This window comes from Pararge aegeria, chromosome 2, assembly GCF_905163445.1.
Source record: "Pararge aegeria chromosome 2, ilParAegt1.1, whole genome shotgun sequence".
NCBI classification, from domain to species: domain Eukaryota; kingdom Metazoa; phylum Arthropoda; class Insecta; order Lepidoptera; family Nymphalidae; genus Pararge; species Pararge aegeria.
The window spans coordinates 15,462,601-15,485,049 of record NC_053181.1 but is presented as its reverse complement, the minus strand read 5'-3'; the positions used below and the strand labels follow the sequence as shown (position 1 = coordinate 15,485,049).

Genomic DNA, 22,449 nt, shown 5'->3' with positions numbered 1-22,449 from the left:
GCTATGTTTATTACTGTCACGTTGGTATTTCTTTTAAGGCACAGAATAAACATAACAGCCGACAGGTAGCTTCCAATCTCCAACAAACCACCAAGTTTATGAAACCACACAAGTTGGGTCGTCTGTGACTAGCACTATTTTCATGGCAACATTATTTATGACTCAATGGTCACGTGACTACCTTAGCTTGGGTTTACAAAGTTGGAAAATTGTTCGGCGCTTGCATTTGATAGTTGGCGTGTGTTAAAAACAAATCGTGTTATTATTAACTATTGTGACTGAAAAACCGTTCAAAAATGTCGTCTAAGTCAAAAAAGAGTGTGTCATCATCCACTCATGTAAGTGTTGTGTCGTCAGTGCAAAGCCCGCCGCAATCAAGCACTCCTGTTGGTAGCCGCCCTTCCAGTTCAGCCGGCCGGCCAAGCAGCCCGTTAAGCCCTACAAGGCATACCCGCCTCCAGGAAAAAGATGCATTACAAAATCTCAATGATCGTCTGGCGGCCTATATTGATAAGGTTCGACAACTGGAGAGTGAGAACTCCGGCTTGCGTCGGGAGATTCAAACAACACAGGAGGTCATCACCCGCGAGGTTTCCAGCATAAAGGGCATGTACGAGCATGAGCTACAAGATGCCAGGAAGCTTTTAGACGACACTTCCAGGGAGAAAGCCAAATTGGAAATCGACTTGAAGAGGTTATACGAAGAAAATGACGACCTTAAAAAACGGTACGTTTTTTGAATTAATAGTTCATTAATAATTTAAAAACATGAAATCAACTTATTTTGGTAATTTTAACCGGCTAACCTTAGCATAGTTTACGTCATCGACGGCGTTTTGAGTCGGGCTAGGAATGACGGGCGCGCGCGACCTCGCCTTTACGACATCGTGACATCATACCTCGATATAACTATCCAATCACCTACACTCGTTGCACTAAATATAACTTGCGCCGCTGTATAACTTAACTTTTTCCTATTGTCACTTTGAAACTATGTCAGTGGATTTGTTTGTAAACAAATTTGTACTCCCTACACACAATGATTGTAATATATCAATTCAGTCAATTTAGTTTCTATTGTATAGGAATATTTATGAAATGGTGTAGTCCTATCAAATAATTTTACCACCAACATGTGTTTCATTCTACAAAGCAATTTGGTAAAGCTCTTCCTCTCTTGCTATATGTTCTCACTATAGCAGAGATGGCATATGAGCTAGAATCACTATATTGATCAAATATTAGGTATATTTAAATGAATACTTATACTATGAAAGTAACCTCATTCCCAATCTATTTGTGTCAAGGTGGATGTCCCACTTTCTCTGATGTTATATTTAATATTTTTATGCATTCACAGCATAGCAGAAAATTTATAACATAGACCCACCATGGATTAAAGCATTTATACAGGTTGGTGTTCTTTAATGCTATGGCATGGCATGGGGGTGGGTGTACACAACCAATTTATGAACTAAACAACATAAATTCATCTGCTATCTTGTTTTTGGCATAATGGATATGTAGGCTGTGTAGTCCTAATGTTACACACAAATTATGCTGTAACTAAGTTCTCAATTAACAAAAAAGTTAATGAATACAGGGACTGGTCCAAGAAATAGCAACTACAATTGTCTTTAATAATAAAAAAAAATTGCTTAAATTATGAATACCAATCATAATAAGACAATAGTAAGGAAGAAGTAAGTGTAATAACAAAACAATATAAATTATAAATCACATAGATTAATACATATAAGGGTACAAATTAGATTTATTTGAATCAAATGATAAAGTCTGACAAACTAAAATTTTAAAATTCACATTTTTAAAGTATGTAATAGATTTAAAACATACAGCTTAGATATTTTTTCCTTACCAATAAGAAATGTAAAATATTATTATTTTAAAATAAGTTTGTTCTTAAAAGGTCTTCACTCCTATCTTAAAAACCTGATAATGAATTCAAAGAGGTTGAATATTCCGGTTTAATTCTGGATACAAATATATTATTATGATAGTAGGATGCTCCAACAAAATCTAAACTTCCAAATCTAAACTTCCTTACTCACCACTTACAAGACCCTGGAGACCACCCTGGTGGCAATTATTGTATTCTGATCTACCATTACTACATGGCTATTTGGTACAGTTCTATGTTGGTAATGTATTTTAATCAATGATATTAATGTTTTTTTTTTGGAAATAATGCAATTTCTACATTTCAAGTTTTTACATAAAACAAACTTTGTATGAAGTTGACCAATTGAGAAGTCCAAATTGGGTGTCTAATTCTAATAAAGCCTTCCAAAAAGTTATGTAATAAATTTGATAAAATTTTAATGACAGGAGCAGGGCTGGCACGGGCGGGAGATAAAAATTATATCCCCCGATTATATCCCCTGACAATCCCTAACAAGGGATATAATTAACGTGCCCACCTGCGAAATCACTGGAACATGGAATAGGAGAAGTTTACCCCCGTTTATTATGACACATATATTATCTGGATATTATTTCCACTTGTGTGTCAGTGGTCTGAGAGTTGATAAAAGTGTGGGAGAAGATAAATTTGTATCCTTTCCCTGAGGATATAATTGTCCATGCTAGATGTGATGGCATAAAAGCTTTGCGGGTTATATACAGTTAATATGTTATCCATTCTACTAATATTACTACATATTTTTAATGCTTAACAACAAAAATATCTGAGCAAATAGAAGAAAGCATTGATTGTTAAATTAATATAACCCGTAATCGGGTACTGAGATTTTTGCACTAAATAATATAAAGTGTAGCAAGTATGTTGCCTTGGGCTGTTGACCCTGTAAGTTACGTCATAAAGATCGAAACCACGCGGCGGCCTTACGGCCACTGCATAAATAAAGCTAAGCTGTGACATCATCAACTATTTGAGTCTTTATAATGACGATTATTTCGATTATTGACGATATTCCTACTTTATAGTAAGAAATTTAAAAAAAAATGAAATAACAATAGCCGCAGAAAAATTATAGAATGAAAGATGAAGATATGAAATGATTTAAATGATCTAAAATTTATCGGATTGATTGGCACTTAAATTTTATAGTATACTGAAATTGCGCCGGTCAAAATTCAAGTGCAGGAAAGCTTTCGTAGGCGCGCCCGATGTTTCCAATTGCTAGGATAAAAGTCGCATGTCTGCAGCGGATGCAAAATGCTTTTAAACCTCTGACGACAGAAAACTTGAATGGTTTGTTGAGAAATCCATAAATTAATTTATTTTACAGTAAAAAATTCAGTTCCTAATATGAACAACTTATACCTATGTTTCTACTTATCAAGTTAACGCTTGACTCAGATCTCTGATAGTTGCGACTTCCTATTTAATCGGAACTCAATTTGTGTTTCCCTTTCTTAAAAAATTAAGATCTCGCCTGATAGTGCCTCAGATATGAAGATAGAAGGTGTATGGCATTTTTTTAAACCCATACGTCTAATCGGTTAAGTAGTCGCACGTCTTTGCCGCTAGTGTGGTTACTAACCGTCGCTGAAACCTCTAGACCTCTAGAACCAGAAAGAACCGGAGCAGATTTAAAGCATAAATTCTCAAATTAAGTCCATTTGAATCCGGAAATCGAAGCCGGAACTCCCCACTTATGAGGCCGCAGTTCTTTAGTTAGCTAGTTCAAACACTGACCACACTTTTGTTCTTAAAACACGAATGCTTTAGATCCATTCCTTCTAAAGTTGTAAAAGTGTGTAGGTATTTATTAACTAACGTAACTTTTGTTTGTCTCAACAACCATGACCTATGATGAAATTTCGGGTGCTTGTATTGCTTCCTTGGTAAAACACCCGGAAACCTCCCACGCTGGAGAAAACAAGGCTGGTTTGTTACCAAGTTTATTGATGTTGACGAAACTTTACATAGAAATTGTATATAAGGAGACATGTTAGTTAAAAATTATGAAGGCAGAGTTTTCAAAATACTGTTTTCTTATCGATGTTTATAACTAATACGTGTTGGACCTAAACATTTTTTTGCAATGGGAAATTTAGTATAACTGGCAAGCTTTCTGAGTTTGAATGAATGACCTTAATCAACGATGATGACATAAATGGTCAACAATGCTTAAGGTTGTATGTTAAAGGACCGATGGCAATACGAGGAATCGTGTCGTCATTGACATTATAAGCTCCACAAACAGTTGGCCGCATCGGAGGTCGCATACTTATATCCATGACGAGTTATAGTAATTCTTCGAACGAATTATAATTTTTCGTAGTGGCTTATGAAAATTCGATTCACAACGAAAACAAACTTCCTAACTGGTTGCCTATAATTGATATTATTATCCTAACTGATTTTGTAAATGCCAATGTGAGTTTTGTTTTCACTTTCACGGCTAAATACTAAAAGCCTAAAACCGAACATGATGAAATCCCGTACGTAAGTACTCCCGAGAGAGAGAACAATTGCTTTTAGACAAGGAAAACTTGAAAATATCTACGTTCGCCTATAAAATGCAAAAAGATCAGTTTAGGTGATTAGCTTGTTGAAACTAAAAGCTTTATTAAGATTTTTTTATTTTATAGTTAGGATTTTGTATATCCGACATTCCCACACTAGCTTAGAAAAGGCTCATAATTCTGAAAACGGCTGAATTGGGCTACTCCTCCAGGGATGGTTAAACATTCATAGGAATTTAAAAAAAATCAAATCAAATTTGACAATTGAGATGGACTAAGACAAAGTGGTCAAACTTATAAGATTACCACTTTTATAGTTTCGAACATTAAAAACGGTGGTCAATGAAAGGGTGGGTGAAATATCTATTTAAAAAAATACACATTGAACACAGAGGGATCTTTAAAAAATCAATCCTGATCAGTTAAAAGAACAATTTTATATTATCATCGCTGCGGGAGGTAAATTTGTATTATTGGCAACGGCCAAGAGTTCAAACAACTTTCTTATTATTTATTGACTTTTATTTTCCTTATTAGTTTTACACTTCTATTTTAATTTATCACTCGACACTAATTAACACAAGTTGCTACTTCGTTGAACGTTCGCGTTCGAATGCCTCAATTTTCGTAGAATGGCCCCCGAGGCGCCATCTTTGTCCCTTCCTAAATTGTTGTTGATCACGTGATATTTAGCAAAAATGCGCGAACCGGAAACGAACTCGCAATCCATGTTAAATCTTATACAATTTACTTAATATTAATATAAATGTCATGGATACTGTAAATGGATACTGTCATGGCGGAGCTCACTAAGCTGTCACTCCAGTTGCAGCCCCTTCCAGAACTTTTCAAGGATATTCATTGCATTAAATCGGATATGGCTGCACTTTCGACTTCCACTCAGGAATTGATCAGTAGAATCGATAGACTGGAAAAAAGGATTGATAATATTGAGTCTGTAAGTGACGCCATGCCTGGGTTGAGGGTTGCCATATCTCAACTTCAAGAGCAGATAGATGAGCAGGATCAGTGGCTTCGATATAATAATATTGAGATAAAAGGTGTACCTGTAAAGCACAATGAAAACCTTTTCGATGTTTTGTCTAAAATAGGAACAAAGATAACCTTCCCTGTTTCTAAAAACAATATAAACTTCATCGCGCGTGTGCAGTCCCGAAATCCTTCTGAGAACAAAATCAAGCCTATAATTGTGTCTTTTATTAATAGATATCTTAAAGAAGATTTCGTAGCTGCTGGAAAGGCATTGAAGACACTCATAACATCTGATATCGGCATCCCAGGCAATACTAGAATCTTCATTAATGATCACCTGACGGTCAAAAATAAACAGCTGTTATCTAAAACGAAACTCCTTGCTAAGGAGAAAAATTACCGTTTTGTTTGGGTGAAGCACTCCAAACTATTTGTAAGAAAAAACGAAACGTCCCCCGTCTTAAGTATCAAAGCAGAGAAAGATTTGACGAAAGTAAAATAAAGTTAGTAACTAAAATAACATTTATTAGAAGTATATACCTAGAAATAAACTTTAATCTTAACCTCATACCTCTTCGTACCGCAAGGTTGGGAAGCACTGGCGTTCTTATCTCGCTCCTTTGTTCGATGGGCGCAAGCTATTCATTTGTAATTCCGAGCGCCTCCGTAGTTTTTGTAATGAATATTGCTAAGTTTGAACGGTGTTATGATAATTTATATTATTTCTACTTACGTTATGTAATTCATTCGAAAATATTGTTTTTTCTTAACCGAGTATTATTTACTGTTTGCATTGGTTACATTTTAATTTTATACACTGTTTACCATATTCAGGGCATTTGGAAACTAGTTGCGTATATTATTGCTATTAGGAGACGTCGATTTCTATTACACTATTTTATAGTTGTTAATGGATTACTATTAAGGTACACTGCAGAATTAAGAAGTGCACTTAAGTATGATAATACAAACAGTAGTTGGTGTAAGTTTCTCCATTGTTTATGTTTAAATACAACGTTTTTTACAAGAAACGGACCTACTATTTCTATTAATTTCAACATATTGTCATTGATAACCTATGTTGGTGTTGCAACTAAGTCGTGTGTATTTGGAAGGCTGCAGTATTCTTATTATTGTGTATTATTTACTATGGTCTATAAGTGGATTACTTTTAGGCTTATTTGGTTTCTTTATAGTTATTGTGTGCAGTGTTCACTCTAGCTAAACTCAACATTTATCACCAAAATGTTAGGGGATTGCGGACCAAGACGGACACTTTTTCCAGAAATATTTTATTGAATGGTTACGACATAATTACAGTGACGGAAACTTGGTTGCTTGATAGTGTTTCGGACACGGAACTTTTTGACACAAGATACTCTGTATGGCGTCGTGATCGTGATTACAAGCAAATGTGTCAGACAAGGGGAGGTGGTGTAGCTGTGGCTACTAAAAAGAGCCTGAATGTTGAATGTAGGTCGGATTGGCAATCCTCAGCTGAATACCTCTGGGTTTCAGTCACTTATCACAACAAAAATCGTAACACTTCGCGTATTCATATTTGCACTATATATCTCTGTGCGGAGAATAAAGGTAATTCATTTGATCAACAATTGGATAACTTTTTGATCAATCTTGAAAAATTAACTAATGAACATCCTAATGATATGTTCTTAATTTTAGGTGATTTTAACATGAGTTCCATTCGATGGAATGAAACTGAAGAGGGCCTTCAAGCTTATAATTTAAATGATAATAATTCAAGGAACTTTATTGATACATTAAGTTTATGTAACCTCAATCAATTTAACAATATTAAAAATAACTTCGGTCGCATATTGGACTTAGTCTTATCGAATGATTCAGTGACTGTTTTACATTGTGATGACCCTCTAGTACCTGAAGATCCATACCATAAGGCCCTTTGTATCAATTTACCGTTCTTTTCCATCCAGACACTACCATTGTCATCTAGAACTATGTATGCATATAAAAGAGGTAACTTTTCTCAGATTAATGAAGCCTTATCGAATTATGACTGGGATACTCTATTGCATGTCGGGGATCTTGAATCTGTTGTCAAATCGTTCTATAAAATTTTGTATGAACTGCGAGATAGATTTGTTCCCTTAATCAAAAATAAAAGTAATAAATATCCATCCTGGTACAGTATTCCACTTATTAAAGCAATTAAAGAGAAATACAAACATTTAGTTAAATATCGTACGTATAAAAACCTAGAAGACAGGCTTTCATTCGATATACTAAGAACCAGAGTCAAACTACTTGAAGATAACTGTTACTCATATTACATTAATTCACTTGAAGAGTCTCTCACGAAAGATTCTCAATTATTCTGGTCACATGTTAAGCGTAGTATTGCCAAACGTGCAACTAGCTTCTATCCTAAGTCTATGACTTATTCCCATTCTAAATCTGACACTGGAACAGGTATATGTGAACTCTTTTCATCATACTTTCATTCAACCTATCAACAAGTAACTTCTTCATCTTCGCATGTGCAGCCAGGAGATTCTATTACAACTGACATTTATACAATTGAATTCATTCCCCAAGTTATAGAAAAAGCCCTAAAATCTTTAAAACCTAATAAATCAGCTGGCCCAGATGAAATTCCTGCCATTTTTCTGATTAGTTGTGCGCATAGTTTATCAGTTCCCCTTTCTATTCTTTTTCGGAGGTCTATATCTGAAGGATATATGCCTTCTCTTTGGAAATCTGCTTATATTACCCCTATTCATAAGAATGGCCCAAGAAATATGGTAGAGAATTATCGCCCAATCTCTAAACTTTGCCTTGTGGCCAAAGTTTTGGAACGTATTGTATATAATCAATGCTATAATGTCCTAAAGTCGCAATTTAGTCAGAACCAACATGGTTTCTTAAAGGGTAGATCTACGGTCACAAACTTGGCACTATTCTTAGATTTTCTTACTGATAAGTTAGATAGTCGTGACCAAGTTGATGCTGTATATACTGACTATAGCAAAGCTTTTGACAGGATTGACCACATCTTGCTTCTAAAAAAACTGGCCTCCCTTGGGATCAGAGGAGATTTGTTTCGCTGGTTTTCTTCTTATATTAATAACAGACTTCAAACAGTTGTGTTAAATGGTTTTAAATCAAATTGGATGGCAGTACCGTCGGGTGTGCCCCAAGGGTCCTTGTTGGGACCCTTTTTATTCACTATTTTTATTCATGATATCGATCTCTGCTTTATACATTCAAAATTTTTACTTTTTGCTGATGACTTGAAGGTATTTCGTACAGTCAATAATGTTAAAGATGCGGAACTTTTACAAGCTGACTTGTTTAGATTAGATGATTACTGCATTCAAAATAAACTTGATCTTAATGTCTTAAAGTGTAACTCTATATCTTTTACTAGGAAAAGGGAACCTTTTCTCTATGACTACATTTTAAAACATCAAAACCTTAACAGAACTGATATTATAAGAGATCTCGGGGTACTCCTCGACACTAAACTAATTTTTGATTATCATATAGATGCTATTGTGGCCAAAGCATTTAAAGCTTTAGGTTTTATTATACGTGTTAGTAAACCATTCAAAAAAATGAAAACCATCAAAATCCTCTACTGTTCACTGGTCCGTAGTCAACTAGAGTATGCTTGCCAAATATGGAATCCTGCGTATCACATTTATATCAATAAATTAGAAAGTATTCAAAAGAAATTCATTAGATTCCTTAAGCACAAATTTCACCTTCCTAAAACTTCCTACGAAATATCATGTTCGGATTTACACCTTGTACCCCTTCATACACGTAGAAACATTGCCGACGTTTGTCTCTTACTTAACATTGTTAGAGGGTCAATAGATAGTCCGGAATTACTTACTAAGTTAGATTTATTTGTACCCTCGCGATTACCTAGGCATAAAAAGATTCTGCACGTACCCTTAACTAAAACTAAGAATAGATTTAATTACTTTTTAATCCGTGTCTCTCGCCTTCTTAATTCTGTTTACAATGACCCCGAAATTGACCTATTTTATGGTAATATGAATAGTGTACGTCGCAAATTAGTAGATAAACTGTTGCATGCTAGGTAAACTTAACACTTTGTTTTAGTTTGCTGCGTTTCTGCTGGGTTCTATCAGGTACCCTTGTTTATATAAGACTTATCTGTGGAAACCTGTTATTAGTTTTAAGTCAATCAATCTGTTAACTAGTTAGTATCTACAACTGTTGGTTTTCCAATTAAAGAAAAAATAAAATAAAATAAAATAATTATTCATTTAGTCTATTTTAAATAATTGTTGAATAAACAAATATTAGAAATCTACCATAAACAGTATTTATAATAATTACATTCATAATTAACATCCGGAAATAACAATTCTCTAGTCATACTAGGATCTTGATTATGTTATTTTATACATTTAAACATTTACAATAAAAGTTTGACAGTAAATAATCTTTAATTAATAAATAACCCTAACAGTATGTATTACATTCTGCGAATACTCTAGTAATGAGGGCATTGCTGTATTGAAAATAATTAATAATAATATACAAGTGTGGTATAAACGACGAAAAATAAGAACAAAGAAATATCGTCCTCTTCATAATGAACATCTGGAAATACTCAATTTTCAGAATTAAACCCACTGTTAGTTTATGTCTTTAACTTTAATAGTATTAATAAAAAATGTGAAATTATTCCTATTCGACTAATTAAATTATGATAACGCATCTACTTAGCAATTTAACATTTCGGAAGCCGAATTAATAAGTCACGATGGTCACGGTTATATTTACTTGATTACGTCAACGACCAAGCTGCGATCACATTAACACGTAGCCACCAGATTATTTAAAGCTATCTTCATTTTTATAAGCATCTCACACCGACTATCCATATTATTTAAATGCTGTTTTATTATAAAACCGCCTAAAACACTGTATACGTATTAACCTCGTAAACCGCGATTCCTCAAAGAAGATCGCAGGATCAAAGGAATTAATTTTAAGCTATCCTTAATTTTCCACTACAGATGCTACAATAAGTTGAATTTGTGAATTTCTATATATTATTTCGCGTACCTATTAACGACCTAAAACTTGATTCACAAAAGACGACGGTTTACAAGCTTTACCTGAAGCTTTTTATTCAGAAATGTATTTCAAAGCTTTTTTTTCAGTCATAAGCCTGAGCGAAATATAAATATCAGCCAGACTCCATATAGTTTAGGATGTTCTGGAAACGGAATTTGAACACACTGACACGTCAAAGTATAGTATTAAGTGACCCTAGAATATAAATCGTAAAGCCAGAGGTCGACTGGGTGAAGTTGAATTGGGGCTGTTCGCCCTTTTTAAATTTATACTACGTAATCTATGTTGATGCTAGTACGAAGAGTACTAGCATCATCGAATCTTCAAAATATTAGCTTGATTAGCTATTTCATCAAGAATAAGTATTCTAACCACATAAATAAGCGATATCCTTATTCTATACCTAATAATGGAAACACACGATAAAATAGCCGAGATTCCATTGATGAGATTACATTGAAAATATATTTTTGAAACACTAGTTGCCTTCCGCATTTCAAGTTATTTTCGTCAACATGGCACGTACCTATACGCGATCAAGCAGAAGGCCCCCAGTTAGTTTATTAGAATTGGTCACGCTATCTTACGTAAACTAAACGAGGGGCGACTACTACACTATGTGCTGAACTAACACAAATCGTTTACGACTGTAAACATTTTAAAGTTGATGTTAAAACATTATATTCTATTAAAGTTCCGAGAAGAGTTTATCGGAACTTAAAAAGAACTATCCTTTACTTTCCAAACCAGAATGGCTTGATTACGGTGTGTAGATTGTTTTCAGAACCGTATATTTTTTTACCACGAAAACGGTTAATCAGGTAATACCGGAATTATTACACACATTATACATTATTACAGTTGATAAAATAGCAAAACACACCTACATACAATAACCAAAGTGGCGTTTCTAGGGTCTTGAATTTGAGAAAGCCTAGTTACTAATTGGAATCATCATGATTTCTAAAAGGCAGTTTTTGTTGTGCCAAATGACGAACAATATCAACTTATATTAGAACGACACTACGATTATGGTCAACACGCGAATTTCAATTGAAAATTTCGATTATCAGAAAAACTTTTTCTGATAATTCTGACGTCTTTCAATAGCAACTTGATACCTTATTAAAATTTAAATCACAATTACCAGCCGCGTTCCATCATTTCATTGAAAAAAAACTCAACTTAGTAGCAAAACCGTGATGTTTGTGATTGCGGACAAGTACTACCGATCCCGGGTACATCTGAAAGGTCTAGGAGGGAAAGAAAAAAAGTGTTATGAAAATAATTAAGGAAATTATACGCGTGACAAGCTGGCGGACTAATCTATAATGCCGGTTAACAAGGTCTATACGTCTGTATAAAAACAATATGTATGTCAAGAACAGTGTGCAAAAATAAACTTTATATTAAAGTAGCTTTGTTACCTTCATTTCTTAGTAATTTCTTTTTTAAACAGACTATGGCTCGCTTATGATTTTAGCGGGCTGTATGTATCGCTGTTCCCTTTGATAAATAAAAATATTTAAAATGTAACGTTGGATTTTTTATGACGTCATAAAAAATCCAACGTTACATTTTAAATATTTTTTTCAGTAACCATATATCTTATAATTATAATTTATGTGTCAAAATCATCATAAGGCTCACTTGTAAGTAACATTAAAGTACCCAAGTCTCGGTAAAACTACTTTATCTTATATTGAAGACCGTTTAGAATCAAGCTTAATCCTGCCAGCATTGATGACGTCATGTTTTCAACTTTGCTCTCTAACGGCGTACAAGATTGCTTGCAGCGTTTGACCAATCACAACAATGCGCGTTTGTGAAAGTCTTGTGGATAGTCTTACATTTATGATGTCATGAAAGTGGTGCATTTGCTCTTGAGCAAAAATGTCTGACGCTGATAAAAAACCGCGACAGCATCCTGAACCCTTTGATACATTGTTCCCTTAAAGTATCTTTTGCCTTTTGTGTGACCCACGGGGCTTCCTTATTACACCGGCAACCTGCGAGCCAACCCGGTTCGCTTGGATTTGTCTTTCAGCAAGCTATCTCATGAAACGTAATAGGTTGTTGTATTGTGTTGTAATATGAGAGTTAAAATTTACATAGAATGTATAGTTCTATTTCAAATATAAATAAAAAAAGGTGAAAATTAACGGGGGGCCCATACAATAACTTTATAACTTTTTCCACTCGATCTTAATAATATATAAACCATATAGTGTTTCTATGATTGGAACATGGTACGAAACTCCTCCCGTGCAAGTACTTCCCAATCGGATCAAGTTAAACCCGCAGCCCTTTCCCTTACAAGATCAAAGAACCCAATGTTAATTTTATTTATTTTTACAGTTTGGACAAGAAGACGAAGGATTGGCAGCAGGCTGACAGCATGGCGCGTCACTATGAGACCCGCTTTACAGAGGAGAGTAACAAATACAACACTGCCCTTGCTGACAAGAAGAAGGCTCAAGATGAGGCCAAGGTTTGTACCACTCACGATTAGTTTAAAATAACTTAACGGATACGAAAACAAACCGTAGAAAAACTCCCAAAATCAGACTGCTTATTTATCAGACGCATGGTTAACATTAAAGGCTTCAATGAGCTTGTTCGATTTACGTTTTTTTTTTTTTTGTTACTAGGAACTCGCGAAAGAACTGGAGAAACTGCGCAAGGTGTACGCAGACACTCGCAAGACCCTTGAGGAGGAGATGTTGTGCCGCATTGATATGGAGAACACCGTGCAGAGCTTGCGCGAGGAGCTCTCCTTCAAGGACCAGGTGTTCCAACAGGAGCTGCAGGAGACGCGCACCAGGAGACAGGTGGAGATCTCCGAGATTGGTGAGTATTTTCGCTGGCCTAAGTGGACCCTTAACAGATCGTTATCAACCCTGGAGGTACGATACTGATAGTTTTGGGTATCATCGATCTACAATGACTCGAAATTGATAAGCTAAGAATGACTCGAGATTATCAAATCCAAAGTATCTTCAACTTTGAACCTTTTTCAATCTACTTCATGCTAGCCGAAGGGCTCACTGAGCTTGGCTGCAATCTCACCTGATGGTACTGGCAGTGGCGTGAATACAGGGTATGCACTAACCGGGCAGATGATTTAAAATGAAAAAAAATCCCCATTACGAGTTAAAAAAAACTTAAGGATAGGCTTTGTAAGAGTTATAAAAAGCCTACCCTTAAATTTTTTATAGCTGGTACTTGAGACTCTTCATTTTATATCATCTGCATACCCTGTGATATCCTCTATGCACGCCACTGGTTACTGGTTAGTGATAAGTTTTATAGTAGCGGGCTAACCATTTTGGGGTATTGCATTTTAATACACCCATATAGAAGCGTGAGTGGGACTTCTACTTCTCTTTCGGGGTGCCGAATCCCAGCACGCACCTCGTAACTTTCCTAAGTTATTTGCGTTTTAATTACTAAAACATCACAGGCTTCAACAGTGAAGGAAACATCGTGTGGGAGGAGATCCGTGCCCTGTAGTAATAGGGCCGGTAATAGTTTGATATGATGACACCCATATAGGGGCAAGGGTTCTACGCGACATCGTACCGGACGCTAAACCGCTAGGTGCTCTTTTATGGTTTATGAAGGTTTTTCACAAATCCTGTAGTAACCATTTGTCTTCCTGGGATAAAAAGGAGCATGTGTTTACCATCTGTCCTTTCAACTACATAAAGGTAGTCCGAAATCAAGTTGGTTGGTTACTTAGTTCGCATTTATAATGTTAGTAAGGCTTCCAAGTTCTCACAGGTATCAGTTTTTTAAATTTATTAATCAAAAATTTTTTTACATCTTAGATGGACGTCTGGCTCAGCAATACGAGGCCAAACTTCAGCAAAGCCTGCAGGAGCTGCGAGAACAACAGGAGGCCAATATTAAGGCGAATCGCGACGAAATCGAAGCTCTGTATGAAAATAAGGTACTCTACACACTTCTACGCTATTATTACTAACGCTTTAGTATGGATCAGTGTAAAACGCCAGAAAGGACTTAAAAGAACCGTGGCCCGCGGCTTCGTCCGCTATTAAACTTATTTATTAATCCAGGTTTTGATCTATCTTCATCTCATCTACTACTCTACTTTCGAGCACAAACTACTGAGCCAATTTTAGTCGAATTGGCTCAGTAGTTTGTGCTTGAAAGAGTAACAAACATCCATCCATACAAACTTTTGCATTGATAACATTAGTAGTTTTATCACAGTTAATAGTTTAAATACTTTTACTTTTGTAACTGACTTCAAATATTGACATTTTGGTATACATTGCAAGTTTTATATCCTAGCTGTTAAGTTAGACTTTGATTCCAATTTAAACTTATGATACTTCTAATTATTTTTATCAATTTGATAATCTAAGTCACAGCTTTCATTCAATGTTTTTCTTTCATGAACTTAGTCCACTTAAAACTCTACTTAGTTTATTTAAGCCCATGGAACCTGATCAGTTCTACGCATAGTGTCTTAAAGTTAAAATCACCATTCATCCATACCATACATACTGTACTATTTTATGTGTTGTATCCGTCAGTAACAGCGCTGGAGAAATCCGATCACACAGAAATAAAATAATACTGTTATACAACGTGTAACGGAATCACGAAATAACGTTGCAGGTTGCATAAGTATATTTAATAAGGAATCACCCTGTAAAAATATTAAATCAAAAGAAGCATATTTATTTTTCCATACACACTATGTAATTCAAAACATTCTAAATTTTTACTTATGACAACAACCCTATTGAAGATAAAAGACCGACAAGTGCATAGTACCTACGCTACACGACGCGTACCTGGTAAAGTGACAGGAGTCACTTGATTTTACTTTTGCATGTTATGTTTGCTGTATCTGATTTCTTTCAGTAAAAAGTATCGGCATTTCGTTTCGGTTTAACCGATAAGTCTCAGAGACGGTAAATAATGTACCGCTACAGCCTCTGAAGTATTATTTCGGTTTTCATTTACACGTTTTTTTTGACTAGACTAGCTTCTACATTGCCAAAAGAGCAAGATTGCAATTGCTTTCTATTTTTGTCCTACGATTAATAATGCAAACTAACACTGATAAAATATTAACATGAAGATAACAGCGCTATCTGAAGAAATAAATCTTATTTAATAGGGTTTTCATAACATTAAAACATTTAATGCATATTTGTTGGGTAGTACAAATACCGCTAAATTATTTATCTCTATTAAGGCATAACTTACCAACGAAAAGGTCAGCTTATAAATTGTTGTGCGTGAACATCGACAAAGCATGCCTACAGCAAAACCTTAAATATAATACATAAATTAGTTTGCTCTGTTTAAAAACTTTAATCCACACACACACACACATTTTATATAAAGTAAATACATAATACGGTTATTTTGGCATGTGTCAATGAATATATAATGCATGAATTTTATTTATTACTCTCTTGTTATCTTCGATAAATAACATTAACGAAAGCATACCTTCATGTAGGTTTAGAATCGTCTCTTTTAACCGAAACATATGTTCTGTACAGATGAAGAACCTACAGTCTGCCGCAAACCGCAACAACAGCGCGGCTACGGTTGCAGTGGAGGAGCTACGCACGATGCGCACGCGCATCGACTCGCTCAACGCCACTCTCAATGACCTGGAGAACAAGAACGCAGCGCTCAGTGTAAGTTATTTATCAACTATCTCTGTCTTTTCATCCACTGAAATAGTTATGTATGGTACAAGTAACCATTGTTGGTAATTAAAGTATAGATGTAAATATATAGCCCTGAGTTTTATTAACACGGTTGACTCAGCTATGTTGTTCAATCTTAGTAAAAACGAAACAAAATGACAAAACTACCCACTTAAAGGAAAGAATGAATGAGATGGATATAGGCATGATGGGTATGAAAATATTGTATTTATCTATCTGCAAAATCCGAGATCCCAGCTATGACACGTCAAACGCCGAATTCAAAATTATAACGTCACGTCTATGTAATAATAATTTTGTATCGCTTGAGCTTCGAGAATCTCTGCGTTTATCAAGTATTCTGTGATTTCAAACTATCAGTTGCTAAGATTTTTCTTATATACCTTAATCGATGATATTTAGCTATGGAACAAGGATTCACTAAAGCTCTAAATTGTCTATGACGTGACGAGCGCGACCATGGCATCCGGCAAGCGTTTTCAATTCGCAATTTCTATCAACCTAAACCTTTAATTTCGCGAAATAAGATATTTTTTGCATATACATCCGAAAATCATAGGGACAAATATAGTTATCATGCCTATTAACATCACTTGAGGGAGTCATCAAGAGTCGTACATGCAACATCTGGCAGTTCGGATTCGACTAGGTACTGATTAACGAACGATTCTACTGGTGGAGAAATCCAAAGGAACATCGCCAAAAAATGTCATTTAAAAGAAAAACGTGTGTACCCTTAGAACCGCTGTCGCGAATTGGAGCGCCAGTTGGAGTCGGAGCGCGCCCGCCACGCGGAGGACTTGGCGTCCCTGGAGCAGGAGTTGGCGCGATTGCGCGACGAGATGGCGGCGCAACTGCGCGAATACGCCACGCTGATGGACATCAAGATCTCGCTCGACCACGAGATAGCCACGTACCGCGCGCTGCTCGAAGGCGAGGAGGACAGGTGAGCATTCAAACATCGACAAGACATACGTAACACTCAGATTACTAATTTGCTACAATTGGTCATAGTTTCTTCCGCTAACATGATGAAATACGAGGCTCACGTGATGATCTAAAGTATATACTCATCATCATCGTCTGCATCCTATTAGCTTCCCACTGCTGGGCACAGGCTTCGTTTTTCATAGAAGAGACGGTTTTAGAGCATAGACTCACCATGCTGCTCCCATGCGGGTAGCTGGGTTTTTAACGGGTTTTTTTATCTTCACCTTTTTTAATTTTGCTTACATATGTTAGGTGCCCGGGTAGGTATTATATATATATATATATATATATAAGTCTATGTAAGATTTGAAAAATTGGGCTTTAGACAAGAGATGATCATAATATTGTTACTATCCTCAACTCAGAAGTTATAATACTCTAGACAGGTGGCTTAAAAAAGTAAAATTACTCTGAAGTAAATTCGAATTACAAAGTAAATACCCTTTGCTTGGGTAAATTACTATTAAACCATATTGAACTACACAACCCACAGTTTGTTTTTACTTATGATGTCCTAATCCTAAAGTTGCCTGTACGAAACTGCATTAAGGCCACCTTTAATCACCAAAAATAAGATACCTATACTTTTTTGGTACTTAACTTAAAGATTAAACATTGATCAATCCGAATTCACCTACCCTTCCGATAGTACCTTAAAACCACTATGTAATGTACCTTATATGTTAAACTTATTCCGTTTTGTAGATTGAACCTGACATCCCAGTCCCCTGGTCGCGAGTCCCGCGGCTCAATGAGCGCTTCCGCGAGCGCCAGCGGTGGTCGCATAACTCCAGGCCGTCGCGCCACTCCGCTTAGAGCCGCCCGCAAACGTACACTCTTAGACGAGAGCGAGGAGCGTAGCTTGCAGGATTTTAGCGTGACATCCAGCGCTAAAGGAGACTTGGAAGTCGCTGAGGCGTGTCCCGATGGCAGCTTCGTCAAGATCAGGAACAAGGGGAAGAAGGTACGTGATCCCAAATCTTGTAGCAATAAAAAGACAAACCGCCTGTGTACATGCGTGAAATGGAACCGCAACTTCAATTCACGCGTGTTGTGATAACTTATTCTATATTTATTTATACAAGTCACTTAGCGTTCCGTTCGCGGGTGGAGAAACCATAGTGGGTTTAATATAACTGTCATACCTCTAACAGGTTAGCCCGCTATCATCTTAGACTGCATCATCACTTACCATCATCGAGATTGCAGCGTTGAAGGTTAACTTGTAGTTAAATAAAAAGATAAAATTACATACCCAGAAAGACATTAAGTTTTCCCACTGAAGTTTATCTAAAATGTTTTAAAAAACATGAACATTGGCCGAGAATAAAATATTATTTCAATAGTAGAAAACTATTTATTGATTATTAAAAATTATTAGCAAATTTGTTAAAATTCGTATCAATTTAATAAAATATAAAGTTGAAGTTATCAAGAGGTGATTATTTACCCACTTTACAAAATTACTGTAACCCGCTGTTTACTTCACAGGAGCAAAGCCTTGGTGGCTACCAGATCATTCGCAAGGCTGGTGATCAGGAAACATTGTTCAAGTTCCACCGCACTGTGAAACTCGAGCCGGGAGCGATCGCAACTGTTTGGTCAGCCGACGTCGGAGCGGACCACGATCCACCACGCGACATCGTCATGAAGGGACAGAAGTGGTTCGTGGCTGACAACTTCACCACTGCGCTGCTGAATAATGACTTGGAGGTGAGAGTGTATTTTTAATAGGTTTCACTTTAAAGTGCAAGAGTTGAGTGTTATAAAAGAATATTTTATTTCACCTGCCAGCTTATATGTGCAGGAGACAATTATCTCCCCGGGGAAAAGATAATAATTTATCTTCTCCCACAGCTTTATCAACTTACACAAGTGGAAATAATATCCAAAGAATATATGTGTAGTAATAAAAAGGAGTACACTTCTCCTATTCCATGTTTCCGTACTTTAGCAGGATATAACGTATATAAATAGTGTCTGTGCTTGCCCTGCTGGTTTGGTCTACCTTTGAGAACCTTTCCGGCTTCAAAAGTTACCACCCTGCCGACAAAGGCATACTGCAAAGGGAATACAAACTGATATGGGTTTAAAAAAAAGGGTAGCCCGATGCCATGGGAGCTTGGCAACATCACCTGGTGATTGATAACATCTTCAGATTCAATTAAGCTCACAGACAGACTGTGTCCTAGATTGACACTTTTTAGGGCTCTAACCTAAACATGTTAACTTTTTTGTTACATATTACAGGCTATTTATTGAAATATATTAATTTTGTTTCCAGGAGGTGGCGGTTTCGGAAAGGCAGCGGCGCCAGATTAGCACAAGCGCACAAAGACACCGCGAGATGGCGCACAAATTCCCTCGCCGTGAACAGGTAAATATCTCTGTTATTTACAGTGGCTTAGTAAGTTGAAAAAATAATAAAAAACGCAGCGTTAATCATCCCCCAACGCGGTGGACAGGCCTCATCAAGCGAGTCACTGGGAACCGCTGGAAACAAACGGCCCAGGGCCTTGATCTAAAGATCTTGGACACAGACCTCTGTCCAGCGGATGACGCCAATCGGTCAATATGATGATGAAGAACAAATAAATAAAAAGTCTATCGCGTTAGTCGTGATTTTATATATCACATAAATAAAGCTGATATTATCATCGACGTCCTTATAGAAAATATCTTTATTTTTAAACTACAACGAAAGATAACGCAATTGCTAATATATATTTTTATTGCAGATTGGAGAGATTCGCGAAGGTGATGAAAATTGCCGCATAATGTAACGTATGCCGGACAATGCGCCGCGTAGTTGCTGGTGCAATTTTTTTAATTACATGGTGCCTCACCACTCCTTAGGTTTCAATTTCGCCCTATGGGCTATCTCCTACCATATTTACTTAAAACAAGTATTATCCCCGGCTCGATGGCTGACGTGACTCCATAGAGGGGTAAGATTGACGATGTTTGATGAAAACGCTACTTATTCAAGACGTGCCTACGCATTCTTGCCCATCTATTGTGACATTGCGGTGCCTTAAAGTTTAAAAAAGACGTTGTGTATTCGACTTTAAATTTTACATCATATTTTGTAAAATGTTATCTAGTAAATCACAAATTATTAACTTCACTGCCCTAAATGGCATCTCCTTCGTTAAAGTCAAGATTTAGTGAACAAAGTACAAACATTAATCGTTCACTGTCATTATTGGTAAGCATAGATTATAATTAATACGTACGTAACATCCCCACCCATTAATTTGCATTAGATGGATAAATATTTGAGTCATTAATAAAAACAAACACGTTTCTTAACACCACATCAGTAGATTAAATCTACACAATTCTCTATTTTCGTAGTAATTATGGACTAGTAATATAGTTTGGTTAGATTTAAGACAGAATTGACGTATCACACCCATTGTCAATTTACGCTGGCCGCATATGGATATTGTATGAGAAACCAGTCTCCTTAAAGCAGTACTTTAAATAACTTTCATACCGATTTTCCTTCTGAACAGTAGCACAAGCAAACCTTTTTCCTTCAAGCTACAAGATATTGCAAAATTACTAAGCGCTTAAGCGACTAAATAGTTCAAGCGATAATAACCAATGTGCGATCAGCTTTAGATTAGGTGGCGTTTGTCATAATATTATTAAATGCTATTTTTATATTAACACAGTTAAATGCAGGTGCAAGTCTCAAATGCTAAGATTTTTCACAATAAATAATCATAAGATGTATTAAGAGCATTTATGATATAAATATGACGCGTATGGGTTGTCATTATTTTTCTTTAATCTAATATATTTATATCATAACGATTATGGAATTATAAGATTATATTAGGATAAATCGATTTTCACATGGTTATTTTCTATTATTAAAAAGAGGACAGAATCTGATTTGGTTGCTTAATTTTTTTTTGTTAAAGATTAATCATGAGACTTTATTTTCAACCCAGATGAAATATGTAATATTTTCCATGTGTAAATTACAAAATAAAAGTTTATTTAGGTTTAATAAAATTGTGAGTTTCATTGTGTTCACCTTTCTCATTATCCAGTGTCTGTATCCGGATATGTATAATTTGTCCAATCCGGTCGCCCGAACAATAATTTTGCAGCAATGCATTTACTATGTGATACATTGCTGTAAAAAAAAAAACCCAGTTTTGTGTGATGATTTGCATTTTTTGGTGACGTAGAATCCCATGTATTGTGTGAAGTACTACGATATACGACTAATATTGAAGCATCAAATAGACAAATACCACTCCACTTTAGTAGAGTTTCTCGATAGTCACTTCATACCATTTAGCAGTTGAACATATTGAACGTATAAATATTTTACCTCAAGCTCTAAATTATTCCCGTGAAATTGGTAAATGGTTTGTAAGCTAGTAACATTTCGCGGGTATGCAAGGCGTTTCACTTTATTTTTTTCACCAGGTACCTATTTAATAATGGCTAAAAGAGGGTTCAATTGAGCAATATTTATAATGTATTTTATCAAGACCATAAATCCGTTACTATGTTACTGCGTAAAGACAAACCAGCTAACATTCAGCATTAATGAGTAGGAGAATTAAAATCATCATCATATCAACCCATTACTACAGAGCACAGCTCTCCTCTGAGAACTTCACACGCCTTTGAGAACGCGATCTTAGATTATTATTATTTTATCCTTTCCTTTGCCGATTGTTGATTTTACAAAATTATACCTGTTAGGTTAGGTTGGTGGGTAGAGGTAAGGAGGATCATCTGTGTGTATGAAAAAGTGTCGTCAAAATGTATTAAATTAGGATAGCGCCACATTTGCATCAAGGTAACTCTTAAAAGAAGCGCCAAACCAAATATTGTTAGAGTAGGCTTGAAAAATAAACAAGGAAGTAAGGTTATATTTACCACAATATTTTGTACAACGTAAGTTGTTGAAATTCTCAATAATTAACTACTTTAGTCGATAATGACATTAAATTTTTTAACTCGGCATACTTCAATTCATCTACGATTGCTACATTCATACCATACCCTGTGCATCCACCAGCGCCATTGTGGAGGATTTTTGAACTGTTATTTAGCGCATACACTGGACACTTTTTCAACTTTTTTCATAGTTTTTTCATATACCATTTACTAAATCCCATCTCGGAAAACAAGCGCCTATTATACGTATTTGTGCGAAATA

General features: G+C 35.8%; 1 protein-coding gene across 1 annotated transcript; it reads left to right on the top strand.

Moving 5' to 3' along the window:
- The first annotated feature begins 178 nt into the window (after positions 1–178).
- Positions 179–21,161, top strand: LOC120629025 (lamin-C). The gene is made up of 10 exons (XM_039897762.1): positions 179–727; positions 12,907–13,039; positions 13,200–13,398; positions 14,379–14,500; positions 16,095–16,235; positions 17,009–17,214; positions 17,964–18,222; positions 18,750–18,971; positions 19,543–19,635; positions 19,997–21,161. The coding sequence occupies exons 1-10, from the start codon at positions 297–299 to the stop codon at positions 20,039–20,041; spliced, it is 1,851 nt and encodes a 616-aa protein (XP_039753696.1). The 5' UTR covers positions 179–296; the 3' UTR covers positions 20,042–21,161.
- The last annotated feature ends 1,288 nt before the right edge of the window (positions 21,162–22,449 follow it).

Excerpts from the sequence above, each read along its gene's own strand:
- LOC120629025 (XM_039897762.1), top strand. The coding sequence starts at position 297 with ATGTCGTCTAAGTCAAAAAAGAGTGTGTCATCATCCACTCATGTAAGT. Across the intron at positions 18,223-18,749 it reads TCAGGAACAAGGGGAAGAAG|GAGCAAAGCCTTGGTGGCTA; the intron begins GTACGTGATCCC and ends TTTACTTCACAG. Across the intron at positions 19,636-19,996 it reads AATTCCCTCGCCGTGAACAG|ATTGGAGAGATTCGCGAAGG; the intron begins GTAAATATCTCT and ends TTTTTATTGCAG.